The 15,396-nt window shown below is 41.5% G+C and overlaps 1 protein-coding gene across 2 annotated transcripts in view; it reads left to right on the forward strand.

The window, feature by feature from the left end:
- LOC131976366 (zinc finger protein 516-like) overlaps positions 1-15,396 on the forward strand; it is a 55,012-nt gene that overhangs the window by 33,983 nt on the left and 5,633 nt on the right. Inside the window, exons 3-5 of one of the 2 annotated variants that reach the window (XM_059339376.1) lie at positions 4,296-5,639; positions 10,801-10,905; positions 13,935-14,005. In XM_059339376.1, coding sequence (XP_059195359.1) covers positions 4,296-5,639; positions 10,801-10,905; positions 13,935-14,005 — 1,520 coding nt within the window. The remainder of the gene's footprint in view (positions 1-4,295; positions 5,640-10,800; positions 10,906-13,934; positions 14,006-15,396) is intronic. The other variant, XM_059339377.1, reaches the window with a different exon arrangement.

A 15,396-nucleotide genomic window follows, 5' to 3' on the forward strand; every position in this document is an offset into this window, starting at 1 on the left:
GTAAATGTGATAGATAGATACTGACTCAACAATAGAATAGTGTAACAGCTAGACAAGTCAATGAACAGCAGTTCACTAACAGAAAACTAACAGAAGCACGCTCTGCAGGAGTTTTAGTGGCAGAAATGACTGCAGCCCTTTTCAAGCCTCCCACTCGAGGCCTCTGACTCTGTCACTCTGTAGTAAACATCTGTTGATGAAATGTGCTTTGTGTAGGTGCAGCAGCTCCTCAGCTCATCCGTCTCTGTAGAGAGGGAGCTGGAGCCACCGTGTGGCAAAACGTCACAACTGCATCCGCTCTTTTATAGAGTGCTACACACAAATACTATCAAATATGGTCAATAAAGTTTAACTGCCACTGAAAGTTCTGTTTACAACAGTGCAATTACTTTGTATCACAGTGCAATAAAGCCAACAGCGAAGGGAAAGTTTGTGCCTTTCAGTGGCATGTCAGCAGAGGAGAGGGCATTTTTGGAATGCCTATCATTTTTTCACCTCCACAACCAATAAACACCGCAGAGCAAAAAAAGAAAAGCTACCCATGCAAGGGCAAAAACACCCATAATCAGAGCGGAAATATGTTAAAGAAGGGATAAGCATGTATCTGGCTTTTGTCTTTTAACTCCTCTGAAAACAATGTTTATATAGGTTATTACAGTGGATAGCTAAGAATCACAGTGATTGCTTCCATTCCTCCCTGTTAGTTCAGACATTCAAAAATAGCAGCAACATTTCTTCAGGCCTGATCGAGCTGTGTGCTATTTCAGGTCTTCCTGTCTCAGGAAACTCCCCTCACCCCCCCTTATCTGTGTGTGAATATGTCTTTTGCTCTCCTTTTTATGTCTTCACGATGGAAATCAGTCTGCATGTTTCCTTTTACTTTGCTGAGGTTGTTTATTGTACAACAACTAATTATTAGTAAGGAAACATAGTCACATTCCTGGGCTGTGGCAGTTAAAGGTGTGGTTCACTTCCTTTATGGTAACAATGTACTGAATAGTATTCACTGTCTCCTAACCCACTGGCATCCGGGTGTCTGGTTTCAGGAATAGGGATTCAGGATCTTTCTTAGCTCAATATGTAAACTGCATACAAATGTATGGGTCACACTTTATGATGCACATATTCACCATTAACTAGTTGCTTATTAGCATATTAGTAGTGTAATCTCATTCTAAAGTGAATAACTAATAGTGGATAAAAACCAACACTAACAAATGCAAATATGGATTTTATTTGATGGCACTTTTATACTAGGACAGGCAATACAGGTTTTACTATATGATATGTTTTTATTTAAAAAAGAATTAAGAACAGTCAAATATGCTTAAAATTGCCTCTTAGTTGATGGTTTATCATTAACAATGTGCCATTCCATAGGGGCTGCTGTTGTAGTGTGATGTCAGATAACTGCTTCTTCATGAAATCTAGAGTTAGAACTCCGGCACACATTGGCACAGACCCTAATCTTAATTGATTGGTTACAATTTAAAAAAGATACACAGGTTATATTCTCTTTCAGTAGTAGAATAGCAAAGTCAGCACAAGTAGAAGTGTCTTCTTTATATGGACAAATTTAGAGATTTTCAAAGAAACTCCTAGTGAATTAATTATGATCAAGACCTCACTTTAGAATGGACAACATATTCTGAGCTAGGAAGACTTGATGAAGAGTTATCTGGACACTATTAACACTTGCAGTTTGTGTTTGTTACATAAGAGTGAACTATTTGTAATTAGTGTTTTTAATGGAGAATGACTATTCTAGTGGAACTACAACCTCACGTTATCCATATTAAGCAAAGCAAAGGATAAGATTGTAAACAATGGCAGTATGGGCACCAAAATTACTTACTTAGACATTTGCACCAAAACTTTGTGGTTAGGTTAAGAGACAAAAAAAAATTCTTTTTTTAGGCTTAGGAACAAATCATTGTCTGGATTACAATAAAAACGTTATAAGTTATCTGAGACACTGTGAATGTGACAGAATCTGTAGATGCACTTCTTTGCTGGTATTTGATGACATTAACAAACTCGCCCATAAAGTTTGAATAATTGTGTTTTTAGACACAATCCTGTTAATTATGTTTAATTTCCATTGTGGTATGTTTGGAAGAAATTGATTAATAAAGTTTTGAGAAGATAATAACCCAATAATAAATCAAATTTCATGGAAAGATGTAAAAAAAATAATAATAATAATTCCAACTATATGGAAGACCGTGTATTAATATTTTTGACAGAGCCAACTTATATAGAGGCAATAGAATTCAGCCAAAACAACATTTTTTTTAAAGATATCAGGGCTTCTGTCCATCTTCTCTATACTTTTCCTCCCTGTCCCCTAATCTCTAAGGTTACGTCCTGTGACACTTCCACTGCCACTCATCCACTCCTCTTACCATTGAGCCAGCCAGGCTGCCCGGTGTCTGAAGGATTGGTTATTTATAGAGTCACCTCCCGATGGAGAGGGATGCAGGCAATGGGGAAAGAGACACTCAGAGGACGCTTTAGCCGCGATTACCCTAATGTCCCCCACAGCCATATAGCTACTTTTTGGGAATGCAAATGAGAAGCAACAAAGCGCAAACACATACCCACATGATCAGCTTTTATACATTTTCTAAGGGTAATAAGAATCATTTGGGTGTGTTTATAATAAGGCAATTCCATTACATCAATTCCTTTGACTGTGACAGGTCAATAACTAATTATTAAAAGACTCATGTCAGTCTGATATACAGGACACATCAGCCTAACCACCCTCCTTACTAAAACTGCCCAGCCCCTGGGCTTCACCTTGGCAGAGTGTGAGCTGTGTGTGTTGGCCAGTGTTGCCAACAGGAAGCCAAATGAAAAACAGATGGCAGGTTACTGGTGTTATTGTGAACAAGAGGAGGGGCAGCGGGGAGTACCATAATGTGCTACTTACAGAATCTGATTTGTTGGATCATAGGAGACTTTAATGTATTCGTGTACGATGATATAATGCTCTATGATCCAGACTCTGGCTGATTTTATAGTTTTATGTTCAAAAATCTCTGAATTCCAACTTGAGGCATTGTATGTTTTTAATTGCTTTACATTTAATAATAATTCAAATTGATTGTAAATACAACTTATTCTACTACAGTTGATTCTTATTTTTTATTTACATCCTTATTCCTTTAATTCCTAAAACTGGAAACCGGGAGAGCTTAAGTTTTCCAGTGTCAACAGTAAAATTCACATTTAAAGAACTGGTCACAAACGCCATCTTGTGGGGAATTCAGAGAGCTGCACTTCTGGAATCTGCAATATTGACTCGATACAGTCAACACATGTGTTATGCAATGCTTTTCAAATATATAAGCTTTAAAGTGACAGTTCACCTCTAAATAAAAACGTTTTCCCCTTCTTACATGTAGAGCTGTTTATCAAGATCTTATCTAGATTGTTTGTGATTGTTGTTCAGTGTTGGAGATCTCGGCCATGGCTCAGGGTATTCGCACAAGGTATACAAAGTATCTAATACATGTGCATACAAGCTGTATGCCAGACTGTGTGGAAGTTACTGGAATCATTTTTTTTATGTGTAAGGCAACACCAGGCTTGACTTAAACATTAGCATTTCCTAACTTTGTAAAACAAAATGTAACAAAAACATTTTTATATATATATAAATGAACTGTAATGTTGTTTATTATCAAAATAAAAAAAATCTTCACCAGTGACATGGTAAAAATATCTTTAAAGTTAACAGAAATTAAAATTCAAGTGTAAAGATTGGACCTGCAGCAACAAATCAATTAAAAGTTAAACAGGAATTAAAATTTCAGTGTAAACTGTATATAGAAATTCAAACATAGAATTTAATTGAATAGATTGGCCTCATTGTCACTGACTCCTCATGTAGCTATTTAAGATATCAATATTATTATCAGTGCATCTCTACTGTGAATCATTGAACAAGTACCAAAGTCTAAAAACTTACCAATGACGATATAATTATCAATTATATTACAATTGTTTATTTTGCTGTTATGCTTATTATCCTTTTAATAATAGAAGTAATAGTTGTATTTCAGAATGTAGTCACATGGAAACATGAGAAGAGGATAGTGGAATACCGGCCAATTCTGCAGCCTGGTGGCTGTTTACTAATACTACATGTGACGGAAAAAAAATAGAAATGTGGCACAGTGAGCTGTTGTAATGAGCTCTGACTTACAGCTGGTAGCAGAGAAGAGTGTAATCTAGATCATTTCCTTTGCAGTCATTGACCTTTATGTTGTCTTCCCTTTCTCCTACAGATGAGAAGCCTTACCTATGCAGCCTTTGTGACTTTGTCAGCAGAGAGTTGCAGGCCTACTTGACTCACGTTCGTGTCCAACACCCGGCCGCCCCCGAAAACAGACCCAGCCCCATTCCCAGCCCCAGCTCCAGCTCGGATAGAGGAACCCCCAGTGGTTATCCCAAGCTAAAGAAAGCTCTTCTTCAGGGGATGAACAACTCCCCTCCTAGTTACCTTTCAGCTCGCTCCTCCCCGCTCGACCCCGGCATGACCCCGGTGGATCTATGTGTGAGGGCTGAGGGCTACAGGGGCATAGCCTCTCTAACCCAGGACAGGAAGAGCCTCCCAAGCCACAAGTGCTCCTTCTGCTCCCACTCCACCCGCTACCCCGAGGTGCTCTGGATGCACCAGACTGTGGCTCACCGCATCAACAGCAGTAGCTCCAATCTTGCTCCTAAGTGGGCCCTGAAAAACAGCTCCAAGGTCTCCAGGGACAACTTATTATCCTCCAGGAGACGCACTGGTCCCCCGCCAGTCCTGGAGGGGAAGGAATGCGCACCCCTTCCTCCACTGATGCGTGCCCAACGCACTCGGCCTCCAACCAACTCCAGCGAGGTTCAAAAGAAGAGCAAGCCAGCGAGTCAGGCAGCCATGCCATCATCATCATCTTCCTCTAGCCCCTCCTCCTCGTTCTCCAGGGGCTCCTCATCCACCTCAGGCACCCAAGCTGGGAGAGTCCCCATCCGACCAAGCAGCAGCAGCAGCAGCAACAGCAACAACAGCAGTGTCAGACACATGGAGGACCATCAGTCACGCTTCAAACCCAAAGTGGATATTTACCCTCGGGGAGGCTCATCATCTTCCTCCAGCTCCTTGGAGAAGAGCACTGGTGCCCTCTCACGCTCCTCGGCCCCAAGCCCCAGCTCTTCTACCGCGTCCCGGATTACTGATCGATACTTGATGCCTCAAGAGGGCCTCGGCTTCATGCTGTCCAGCAAACACGGCCTAGCAGAGTACAGCCGAGCCAGGGGTTCCCCTCATCAGCCGCTTCCCAACTCCCACAGCCAGAACCGGGCCAACTCTTCGAGGCCCAGCACCATCACCCATAGCTCTACAGCAGGACACAACTACGGAGCTTCCCAGGCTCATGGAGGCACTCTGCTCAGTTCTTCCTCCTCCACCTCCTCCTCCTCCTCTTCTTCTTTGCCTTCAGAGGCCCGTGGAGATGTGAAGCAGGAGCCAATGGCAGAGACGCCGGAGACGCCAACTGACATCCTCGGTTTCCTGAAAAACTACAACCCCCATGAACTGGCTGCACTCTACCACCGCTGGGGTGCGGCAAATGCACTGATGGATCCCACTGGTAGGGAGCAATTTCAATTAATGTTCAATTCAAGTTCAATTTGTTGACTTATCTTGTGTGACAGTATGAGATACTTGTCCATAGACAGTGTATTACCTGCAATAGATGGTGGTTGGCCAACCCCTCCCTTTGGAGAAGCACGCCCATATTCTGCAAAGTAAAATTTTTGTTAATGGAGTCTGGTGGCTTTGACGATAGGAAAAAATAGCTTCAGTTCCCCCTATGTAAACTTTAACAGCCTTCCAATGGCAAGGTAAAGTTGTGTAAATATTCTAAATACAGAGTGCACTTTAATTTATGTTATTTTAGGTAGCTAAAATACATTTTGCTGCTGCCCCCATCCACAGCAGAATGTGGCTTAGTTTTGCTTAGCCGCTACTCCTGCTGCTTCTTTAAACTGGGGGCATGCCGACGGGCAACTACTGTACTAATACACTGACTATGGATTAATTCCTCATACAACCCCACTTGAAAAATTCTGTACTATCCTTTAAAAGTGTACAGTAACACAGTGCTAATTGTGTTATTTTTGTTAATATAAATATTAAATTTAGTCTTTTTAATCCCATCATTTAGAATAGGCTCTCTTAGAGAAACTCAAGTGAAGTCCCTCATCATCAGCTCACATACAAAATACCCACAGGAGCTTTACTTTGGAGAAAATGCCAAATGTCAGGAGTTGAAGAGAAATGTTTTCCAGTGAATGAGCATTTTCTTTTGAGCTGTCTTGAGTAGAATTGCCAAAAGTTGACAGACTAAACCAGGAAAAGACACTCACAGTCACATAGATCCACACTTATACTGTATATTCAATCAGGTTTACATATTTATCCTCTCTAACACATTCTGACTGTCTCTATCACACACTTTCTCGCCATCTGGCAGAAAGTGATTGACAGACACATATACTGCTCGGTTCTGACAAGGTTTTGAATAATGAAGAGGAGGATCCATTAAATGGGCACACACACATGTGCTTGCATGTTTGTGGGATATGATAAGAGGCCGTATCTGGGGCAGCATGTGTGTCTGTGCATGTGTGTCCATATGTGCTTTGGTTTTTAGATGCAAAAGGAGTGTGTGTGTGTGTGTGTGTGTGTGTGTGTGTGTGTGTGTGTGTGTGTGTATTATTTTTTATTTTTTTTATGTGAGAGACGTGAGAGAACCTTTGCTACTCTCAGGTCTGCGAGGCATGCCTAGTCTCCAGCTCCACTCTCCCAGAAAGCTGTCACAAACTGTTTAGGTCACGGCTCTGCCTGACGAGAGACTCGCACAGATGCGAATGGAGGGAGGCAAAACAGAGAGAGAGGGAAAATAAGAGGCAAAGAGAGAGATGAGACAGAATAATTACCCCACCAGCTGCTTTGGAAATGGTCATTACCGAACATGCGTATTATTTGCCCATTTTCAGTTGTGTCTCTAAGGTCAAGTGGGGCTGTATGGAGCCAGGGGTCAAAGACAACAGCCCCAGAGCAGACGCATGACATCGCTGTCACCCGTCCAGGCGCATATCGTCACGATCCGCCTTAGCCCTTTGAGTCACATGCTATAAAGTGACCTTTTTTGAGCAACTGAGTCTTTCTCCCGTTTCTCTCTGTAATATGTGTAAGAGTGTGTGTGTCTGCTTGTGTTTTCCGTCCAGCTCTGTCTTGTCTTTCATTAGTGCATCAGTGAGAAGGGCTGGCAGCCCAGAGTAGAAGTAGAGTATCCAGAGGCCAGCAGTCGGGCTGCCAGAGACACTCTCTGTCACCTCCTCCGCCTCCCTGTCCTCCTTGTCCTGCTGTGTCCCTCCAATCCACCCACCCCCTCAATTCCTACACACAAACATACACACAAGTATTAGGCACTGCCCAGGTGTACGCCAGCGTTAATGCTCGGGGTGTTGATGCTTCCGCTCAGGGTTTGTGCAGTAAGTCACTGAAAGCTCCCCCAAACCCCCAGGCATGTTGTCTGTCAGCAGGGGAGGTCACAGGAGTGCATGTGTGTGTGTTTGTGTGCATCAGTGTGTGTGTGAGTATGTGTGTGTGTATATCATGTGGTCACAGTGTCGTGAAATGGATCCGATCAACTTATTTGTACTCTTTCTGGTGTCCCTGTGGCTCCAACTGGTCTAATCACATTTACATGCACACCACACAACAGGATTATAACATGACTGACAGGTCCTTATTAAGTAGTTATCGAATTATGAATATGTGACGCCTTATATGCAGTTATTGCAGTTTTCCTCATCGTAAAACAACATGTTTCTTCACGCTGAATGGCCTCTTAGATACACTTAGAGCATTACATTACTTATACTACTTGCTCACTAGTAGACAAACTATGGAATGGCAAAACTTTTTCTAAATAACCTCAACCCTAGTTCGGCACATATGTTCTGTAATTTCTCATTTCTTGGGCTGCATTCACACCAAATCAGCCAACAGTTTTGGCGCTTTATCAGCTGATATACATTGATAAAAGTATAGCTTTAGTAAGTAGCTGAGGCATTGGTCTAGCTCTGTTTGAATCTATTTGGTTTAAATGTAATTTGGTTAACAAAATGATGCTATAGTTAGAATGTGTATTACGGTATACATTGAATATACATATATACATATTATGCATTGAATCAAGAAGTGCAAGGTGTGCCCACATGGACAGTACATTTCAGCAGGTTTTTATATCATACTGCCAGAGTGTCATGATTTTTAGGCAAAATGCAATTATTTCATCTCAGGTATAATACCTACAGTGAAGTTTAGCAATAATACTGTACGGTAAATTAATCCTAAATACCTAAACTCAGTTGCTGTATCAGATATAAACACAGAAGAGCAAGCATCAAGAATTTATTAAAAGAATGTAATAATGACATAATCTTTTCACAACCTGTAGCAAGACTGATTGACAGAAAACATCCCTGATTTCTAATTTACTCGTGTCACGTCATGTGACAGGAGATTTGAAGTCATCAAAATTCAACAAGTTTCTTTCGCCATATAAGGCCATTAACATGACTTAATCTGACTTGTGCATGTAATAGGAGCCACTGTGTGTGTGTGTGTGTGTGTGTGTGTGTGTGTGTGTGTGTAGCCAGTGTGTTCCACAGCCTATGCCTCACTTTCCTCCCTTGGACCAAACACACATATATACAACTCTTGAAACACATACACATGCAGACACACACACCTGACATGTGACACACGGGCAGCGGAGCGGGCACATCACAGCCGGGGCGTTTTAATTGCCTGTAATTTATGCGGTGTGTGTGTGTGCTATGTGTGTCTGGCTGTCAGCCTCTGAGATGATGCTGTGTGACAGCTGCAGTCCAGCCCCTGGAGCTAGCCGCTCATAATGACACATTAGACATACTAATGATGCCTGCGCGAGTCCACTACTGACGCTACCTACCTCCACCGCTGCAGCCAGGCTCTGTGCTTATGTACACCCACTCACTTTCTGCCCATTACTGACCTTTACGTCGTCATTCAATCTGAAAATGTCTTCTGCCTCAAACTGATGCTGATGTCCACCTTTTCCTCCACTCTTCTTAGAAAAAGCCACACGGGAATTCAAAGCACACACTGGCCTTTGAATGTGAACATGTACCTTTTTAGATATTTTCCCTTTAATATTCTAAAATGTGAATTGTCTTTTAGTTTGTGAAGTTAGCTTTCTACATGGGAAACCTACCTTATGTGTTGCTTTTACCTTACTTAGTAAGGTACCATTGTTCTGAGACAATACCTGATCAAGAATAGACCTCATCAAGTATTCAGATGATCCAGAACGTGGCGGCGCGCCTGGTCTACAACCAGCCAAAAAGGTCACACGTCACACCGCTGCTCATGTAGCTCCATTGGCTACCTGTTGCAGCCCGCATCAGATTCAAACCTCTAACGTCACCTACAAAGTTGGCTCCGGTACTGCACCCACCTGAACGCCCTGATACAGGCATATGCTACCTCATGACCGTTGCGCTCTTCCAATGAAAGCTCCTGGCTCTGCCACCCGTTGTTCCCCGTCGGTGGAACGCACTACCAGTTCCTACCGACAACTCTACTCCTTTAAGAATCCTTGCTGGCACTTATTGCTGCACTAATGGCTCTTATTGCACTATACCTCGATTGTTCCCTTTTGTTCTGTAAGTCGCTTTGGATAAAAGTGTCTGCTAAATGACTAAATGTCTAACAATAAATTTGGCAAAACATGACGTGAAAATGGAGATGGGTATAGCTAGACAGACTTTTTTTTTAGAAATAATAATATACTAAGAAAAGAAACTGCTCTAGAGAGAGCAGTAAATCCATATTTTGGACCATTATGCATGTCATAACTGTCCTGTCTGGTCTCTTAAAAAATATGTTCCCATACAATGAAACTGTCAATCATGCTTTGAGGGATATCATTTCTCCTGGCTGATGTTTGTTTTTGACGTGATAAAAATATGTTTCTAATCAAAGTCCATGTTGAGATTTTTACCCAGGACTTCACTGCTCCTTCACATATTCAAACTTATGGACATTACATTCTTAATTAGCTTGACTTATGTAACTAACGTACATAACTTAAGTTACTTAACAGACAAACTTATTCTAACCCAAACCATGATCTTTTCCTAAACCTACCCAAGTAGGCTAATTTTGTTTCAGGGGAGAAAGAAAGAAAATGCATTTCCCTCTAAAAATAATTTAAATATGCAGTCAAAACCGTGAGTATTGTATGGGAACTAGGGGCCATGGTGGTAGAGTGGTTACTCCTGTCACCTCACACAAAGAGGGTTCCGGCTTGGGGCCCTTCTGTGTGGAGTTTGCATGTTCTCCCTGTGTCAGCGTGAGCGTTTTCTCCAGCTTCTTCCCACAGTCCAGAGACATGGAGGTTAATTGGTGACTCTGAATTGCCCGTAGGTGTGAATGAGAGCATGAATGGTTGTCTGTCTCTGTATGTCAGCCCTGTGATAGTCTAGCGACCTGTCCAGGGTGTACCCCGCCTCTCGCCCACGATGACTGTATCGACTCAGAATTAATAACCTCTGGAACTGTCTTAATAATAACTATCTTAAATCATACCTCTATTTTGACAACTGATATATTTAACCTGTGAATGAACTCATCTAAGATTTTCTCTTTAGTGCTTTGTCTAATTGTATGTTTCTCTTTCCTGTGTGTGTGACCAGGGATGCTGAGGTCTCTGATGCGGCAGGGACAGTATTTCTGCCATGAGTGCGGGAAGAGTTTCAGTCAGCCCAGCCACCTGCGTACTCATATGAGATCCCATACAGGTAAATACAAGACAATGACACACACATTGAAAGGAACACAGATTGCATACATACACATACTTCCCAGACTCGACAAAATGAAACACCTCATGAAAACTTGTTTTCTAATCAACTAGATCACAGCTTTTAACCCTCGGGTTTTGTTAAAATTGTTTTTCCTGCCACATTATTGGGATTCTGCAGACTCCAGTGCATTTCCCTTGAAACATACTACACTTTTCTTTTGACGTTTTTTAAACCAAATATGTAGAAACACATTTAAGTATTAACCCACAAAGTGAGCTTGCACAAAAGCAGCATGAGGCTTTGGTATTGCACCACAGAAGGAAATATGTCATGTTTTATTAATCCCATGGGCTATGCATGAGCAAATGTTGTGTTCATTTCTTTTGTTTGCCAAAAAGTACGGAAGCCATGCAAGGCAAGTGAGAAATAAAATTCTGGTGATCCATTTTCTTTCCAAGTCTGAACTGAGTTCTTTATGCTGCTGTGTGACTTAAGGAGAGGTGAAAAAAAAGGGTTTTGCGTTGTAATCTTTTAAAAAGATGAACCCTTTTTGTCAGGATAATTTTTAAGGTTTGTTTTTGTAATACTCATTTCAGCCACAAAAGGCTGAGGTGCACCAGTTGTCTTATGCAAAAGCATTTACGTTTTAATTTTCCCATGCACTCTGAACCCAAGGTACATAGATTTTGTGTTAACCAATTATGTAATATTACTATCATGTCTTTCTCTTGGCTAACGGGAAAAACATTTTTTCCACCGTTTGGACAAGTAAAAATATTTTTCAGAAACTTGGAAAGATTATCCTGTAAAAAAAATAAAAATAAATTCTTAAGTCATAAACACGAGAGAGAAAATTTTAGATCACACTAAGATAATGGAAAACCAGAATCTTTTCTTTTTTTCAACTGCCTCTCAGGTCTTCCATGAAAAAGCCAAATGTTCAGCATGCTACCTTGCACAGCATCATTACTTCTGTTTGGGGATCAATGACATGATATTAGAACAGAATTCATTTTCATTTTGAAACATCTCATACCTTCAAAATTGTGTTTACAAGCAATTCTCCTTAATTCTCCTAATCCTCTAAAGTATCGATCCAAAACAATGTTAAGTATGTATTTTGTGCTTTTACATAGGGCCCTGGGTCTCCAGGACTCGAAACAGAACAATCAAATCCTTTAACATGAGTTTTTTTATGCTAAAGGATACTTGATTGTTACAGTTTGTAGAAACTGAAATACGTTTTAGTTGGGAAGTTGCATGAGCACAAAACTATAGAATTTAAAAGGGAGATCTATGACAGACAACCTCAAAGCAAACAACAAGCAGAAATGACTTTTTAATCTGTCAAACGACCTTATTAGCTAATTGTTATTCATGTATTACTTGATGATTTTTTTGGCCACTTCTTCAACAGTCACTCATTCCCGTGCCACCTGTGCACACACACCATCACCCTCACAGCTACTTATTCACCCAGAAACACTCACATGAGATATAGAGAATATATGCAAGAGGATTCACTTTCTCAACAATATTTCATCGTCTGACTCTCCATACGTCTGCTACGTTCCTGCTTTCTCCAAAATAAATCAAAACACATCTTTTTGTTCAGTTGAGTGTGACAGCCAGTCTGTGAGTCCTTCCCCGCCCTGGGCTGGGCAGCTGTCTCTATTTTTTAAACTGAAACATGATTTGCTCCGGATACTGACCTGTGACAAATTGTATACATTATTAATCACATGTCAATTAGAGAGATGGAATTGCGCATTCTAATGAAGCAGAACAGCATTTGTCCACGCCAACCTTATGAATCCATTTGCATGCGTCCCGATGCCATTCACTAAACAGCTTGATTTAGACATCCTGCCTTTCCTCTACTTTTCCTTATGCCCTTTCCTTTCCTGTACCTTCTCTCACTTCCCTTTCCTTTCCCTTTGTTTTGTTTCCTTTCTTTTTCATTTCCTTGTATCCAAATGCCATCAAGCCTTTTTCTCTACCTTTACTTAAAGTCGTTTCCTTTTCTTTTTTCATTTCCTACTTCCTGCCCCCTTGTCCTCTCATGTTTTCTCTCATACAGTATCCTACTTTCTCCTGTCTTCTTCCTCTTTCATTTCATTATTTCATGTAATCTGAATCTTTCAACTCTACCTTTATTGCTTCCTGTCATTTATCCTACTTTCCTATTCTTCTTTCCTCTCCTGTCTCATCTCACTGTTTCTCCTCTCCCCTCCCTTCCTATAGTCTCTCCTCCTATTTCTCTCCCCTTTTCCTCTTGTTTGCTCTCATCTCACCTTTTCTCCTCTCTCCTGTCCTTCTCCATTTTGTCTCCGTCCTCTCCTATTTGTCTGCCTTCCTTCCTCTTCGTTCCCCGCTTTCTCTCCTCTCTCCTCCTCTCCCCTGTCCTGTCATGTCCATCAGCCGGGCCGGCAGTGATCACAGTAGACAGTGAGATAAGTAGCTTCTTTATAGAGAGTGTGAATGATATGTGGCACAGCCAGTGATTCTAAGTGACAGAGGCCAAATGGTAAGTGATGCAGCGCTCAGCTTCCCCCCAAGCCCTGTTGTAAACACACACACAGTGCATTAACACACACACACACACACACACACACACACACACACACACACGCCCATGCATAGGGTCTGTAAACACTTGCAGAGGCTGTAATTAATGTTGTCACCGACGGTTGTCTTCAGCATGGACGTGCACATGCAGAAAAGGCCAGCCACCCCGAGGCCTCTATTAACATGCGTCATATCAAATCACTGACTTGCCTCCACCAGGTTCCATCACCATCATCACCAACATCATCACCATCATCATCACTGCCAGCTCGCCTCTATTAGCAAAGGGTGCTGGTGGCAGACGCTACTGTGTGCGGGTGGTGGTGGAAGGGGGAAAAAAAATGCTTGTGTGGATCTGGTAGAGCTTTTAACCGAATGCCCTCCTCCCCCTCCTCCCTTCCTCCCCCCTCCTCTTCCTCCCCCCCCTCCCCCCAATCCTCCTTCTCCCCCCACAGTTGGGTTTGATTTTAACGGACTCCACAGAGGTACTGACGCTCACACCACCGCTTCTGAAGCTCCCAAACAAGTATGTGGCACGATGGCTAACCACTGGGCTCCCTCATCGCTTCTGCATGTTTCGTATTATTATTGTCTCACCTCTGCATGTGTGTCTGTGTCAATCCTGCACCCCCCCATCCTTTTGTCAGCACGTTTTTTTTTTCATGTGTAACAGTCACATGTGGCACCCTCTGCACCTGGCATTAACACCTGGCTTTCTCACATGCTGCTGGATCACACCTGACATTACCGTGTGCATCCAGTATGCATATCACAGTTGTCTCATTGCAAAGCCTCACTTTTGCTTCACTTAATACAGTATATTAATTATCAACATAATCTGTAATTTTTTAGTAATTTTTCATGAACGCCTGTCAGCACTGGAGGCAGATTCCTACACATTCTTTCAATACATGATTGCATCACTCGTCTTAATTTACACTTTAAAATATATACAGTCAAATCTGTAACCATGTCCAAAACAGTGTGGGTTGATTGCCAATTCAATTAATCCTTTAACCAGTTCAAACTCCATAATAACAGTTCATAAAACCTGTAACAATTGATCGATTAAATGAGAAAATACAAAGCAGGTTAATCAATACTGAAAGTATTTGTTAGTTGTCCCTATTAGGAATAGGAAAAGTATTATGGGTTTTAATCATAGACTGTGAATGTAGCCACAGTGGCATCACCTCCTGGTCTGTGGATGTCCGTTTTCGAAGCCTCGAGTTTACTGTTTAATTTATCAGCTAACGTGAGCTCTAGCTAGCTAGCTTAGTAGCAAGTAATTGGGATGCTAATTTTGGCTAGCTTAAATCAGGCTTCAAACAAAATGTACCTACTAGAAAAGATCTACAGCTGCTTTCTTGAAGTGTTTTTTAGTACAAACACTGAAGATTTTGATAACAACGCTATCATTTTTATGGAACTCAAAATATAACGATTAACTTTGATAAACGTCAAACTCAAAGTGCACAGTGGTAGCGACATGTCAATCATAAGATAGCCACCCCCTAAACCATACCCCTGCTTTATCGTCTATTTTTAAATGAAACCATAATTTGCAAAACGAACATCATGCTGTATTGAAGAGGACTGAGGCCGTAAACTCATTACGAAAATGTTAACCGTGGTGAAAAATCAAGAGAGAAGTAGGGTCATTTTTGCATCAACTTTCACACAGACTTATTTTTGCTACCAGTGAAGTCACCCCCTGCTGACTATTAGAAAGAATGCAGGTTTAAGACACTTGCGCATTGGCTTCGCTTTTCAGACCCAGACTCTACGTTCACTATACCTTTCATGCAGTCTATGGTTCTACCACAAACCTGTAACAAACTTTAAGAATTGCAAACACATATCCTTTGGATTCTTTAATGTCGTTAAAGAGTTTTTAGAGTCAGTCATTGAGACAGA

Source organism: Centropristis striata, chromosome 8, assembly GCF_030273125.1.
Source record: "Centropristis striata isolate RG_2023a ecotype Rhode Island chromosome 8, C.striata_1.0, whole genome shotgun sequence".
Lineage (NCBI taxonomy): Eukaryota > Metazoa > Chordata > Actinopteri > Perciformes > Serranidae > Centropristis > Centropristis striata.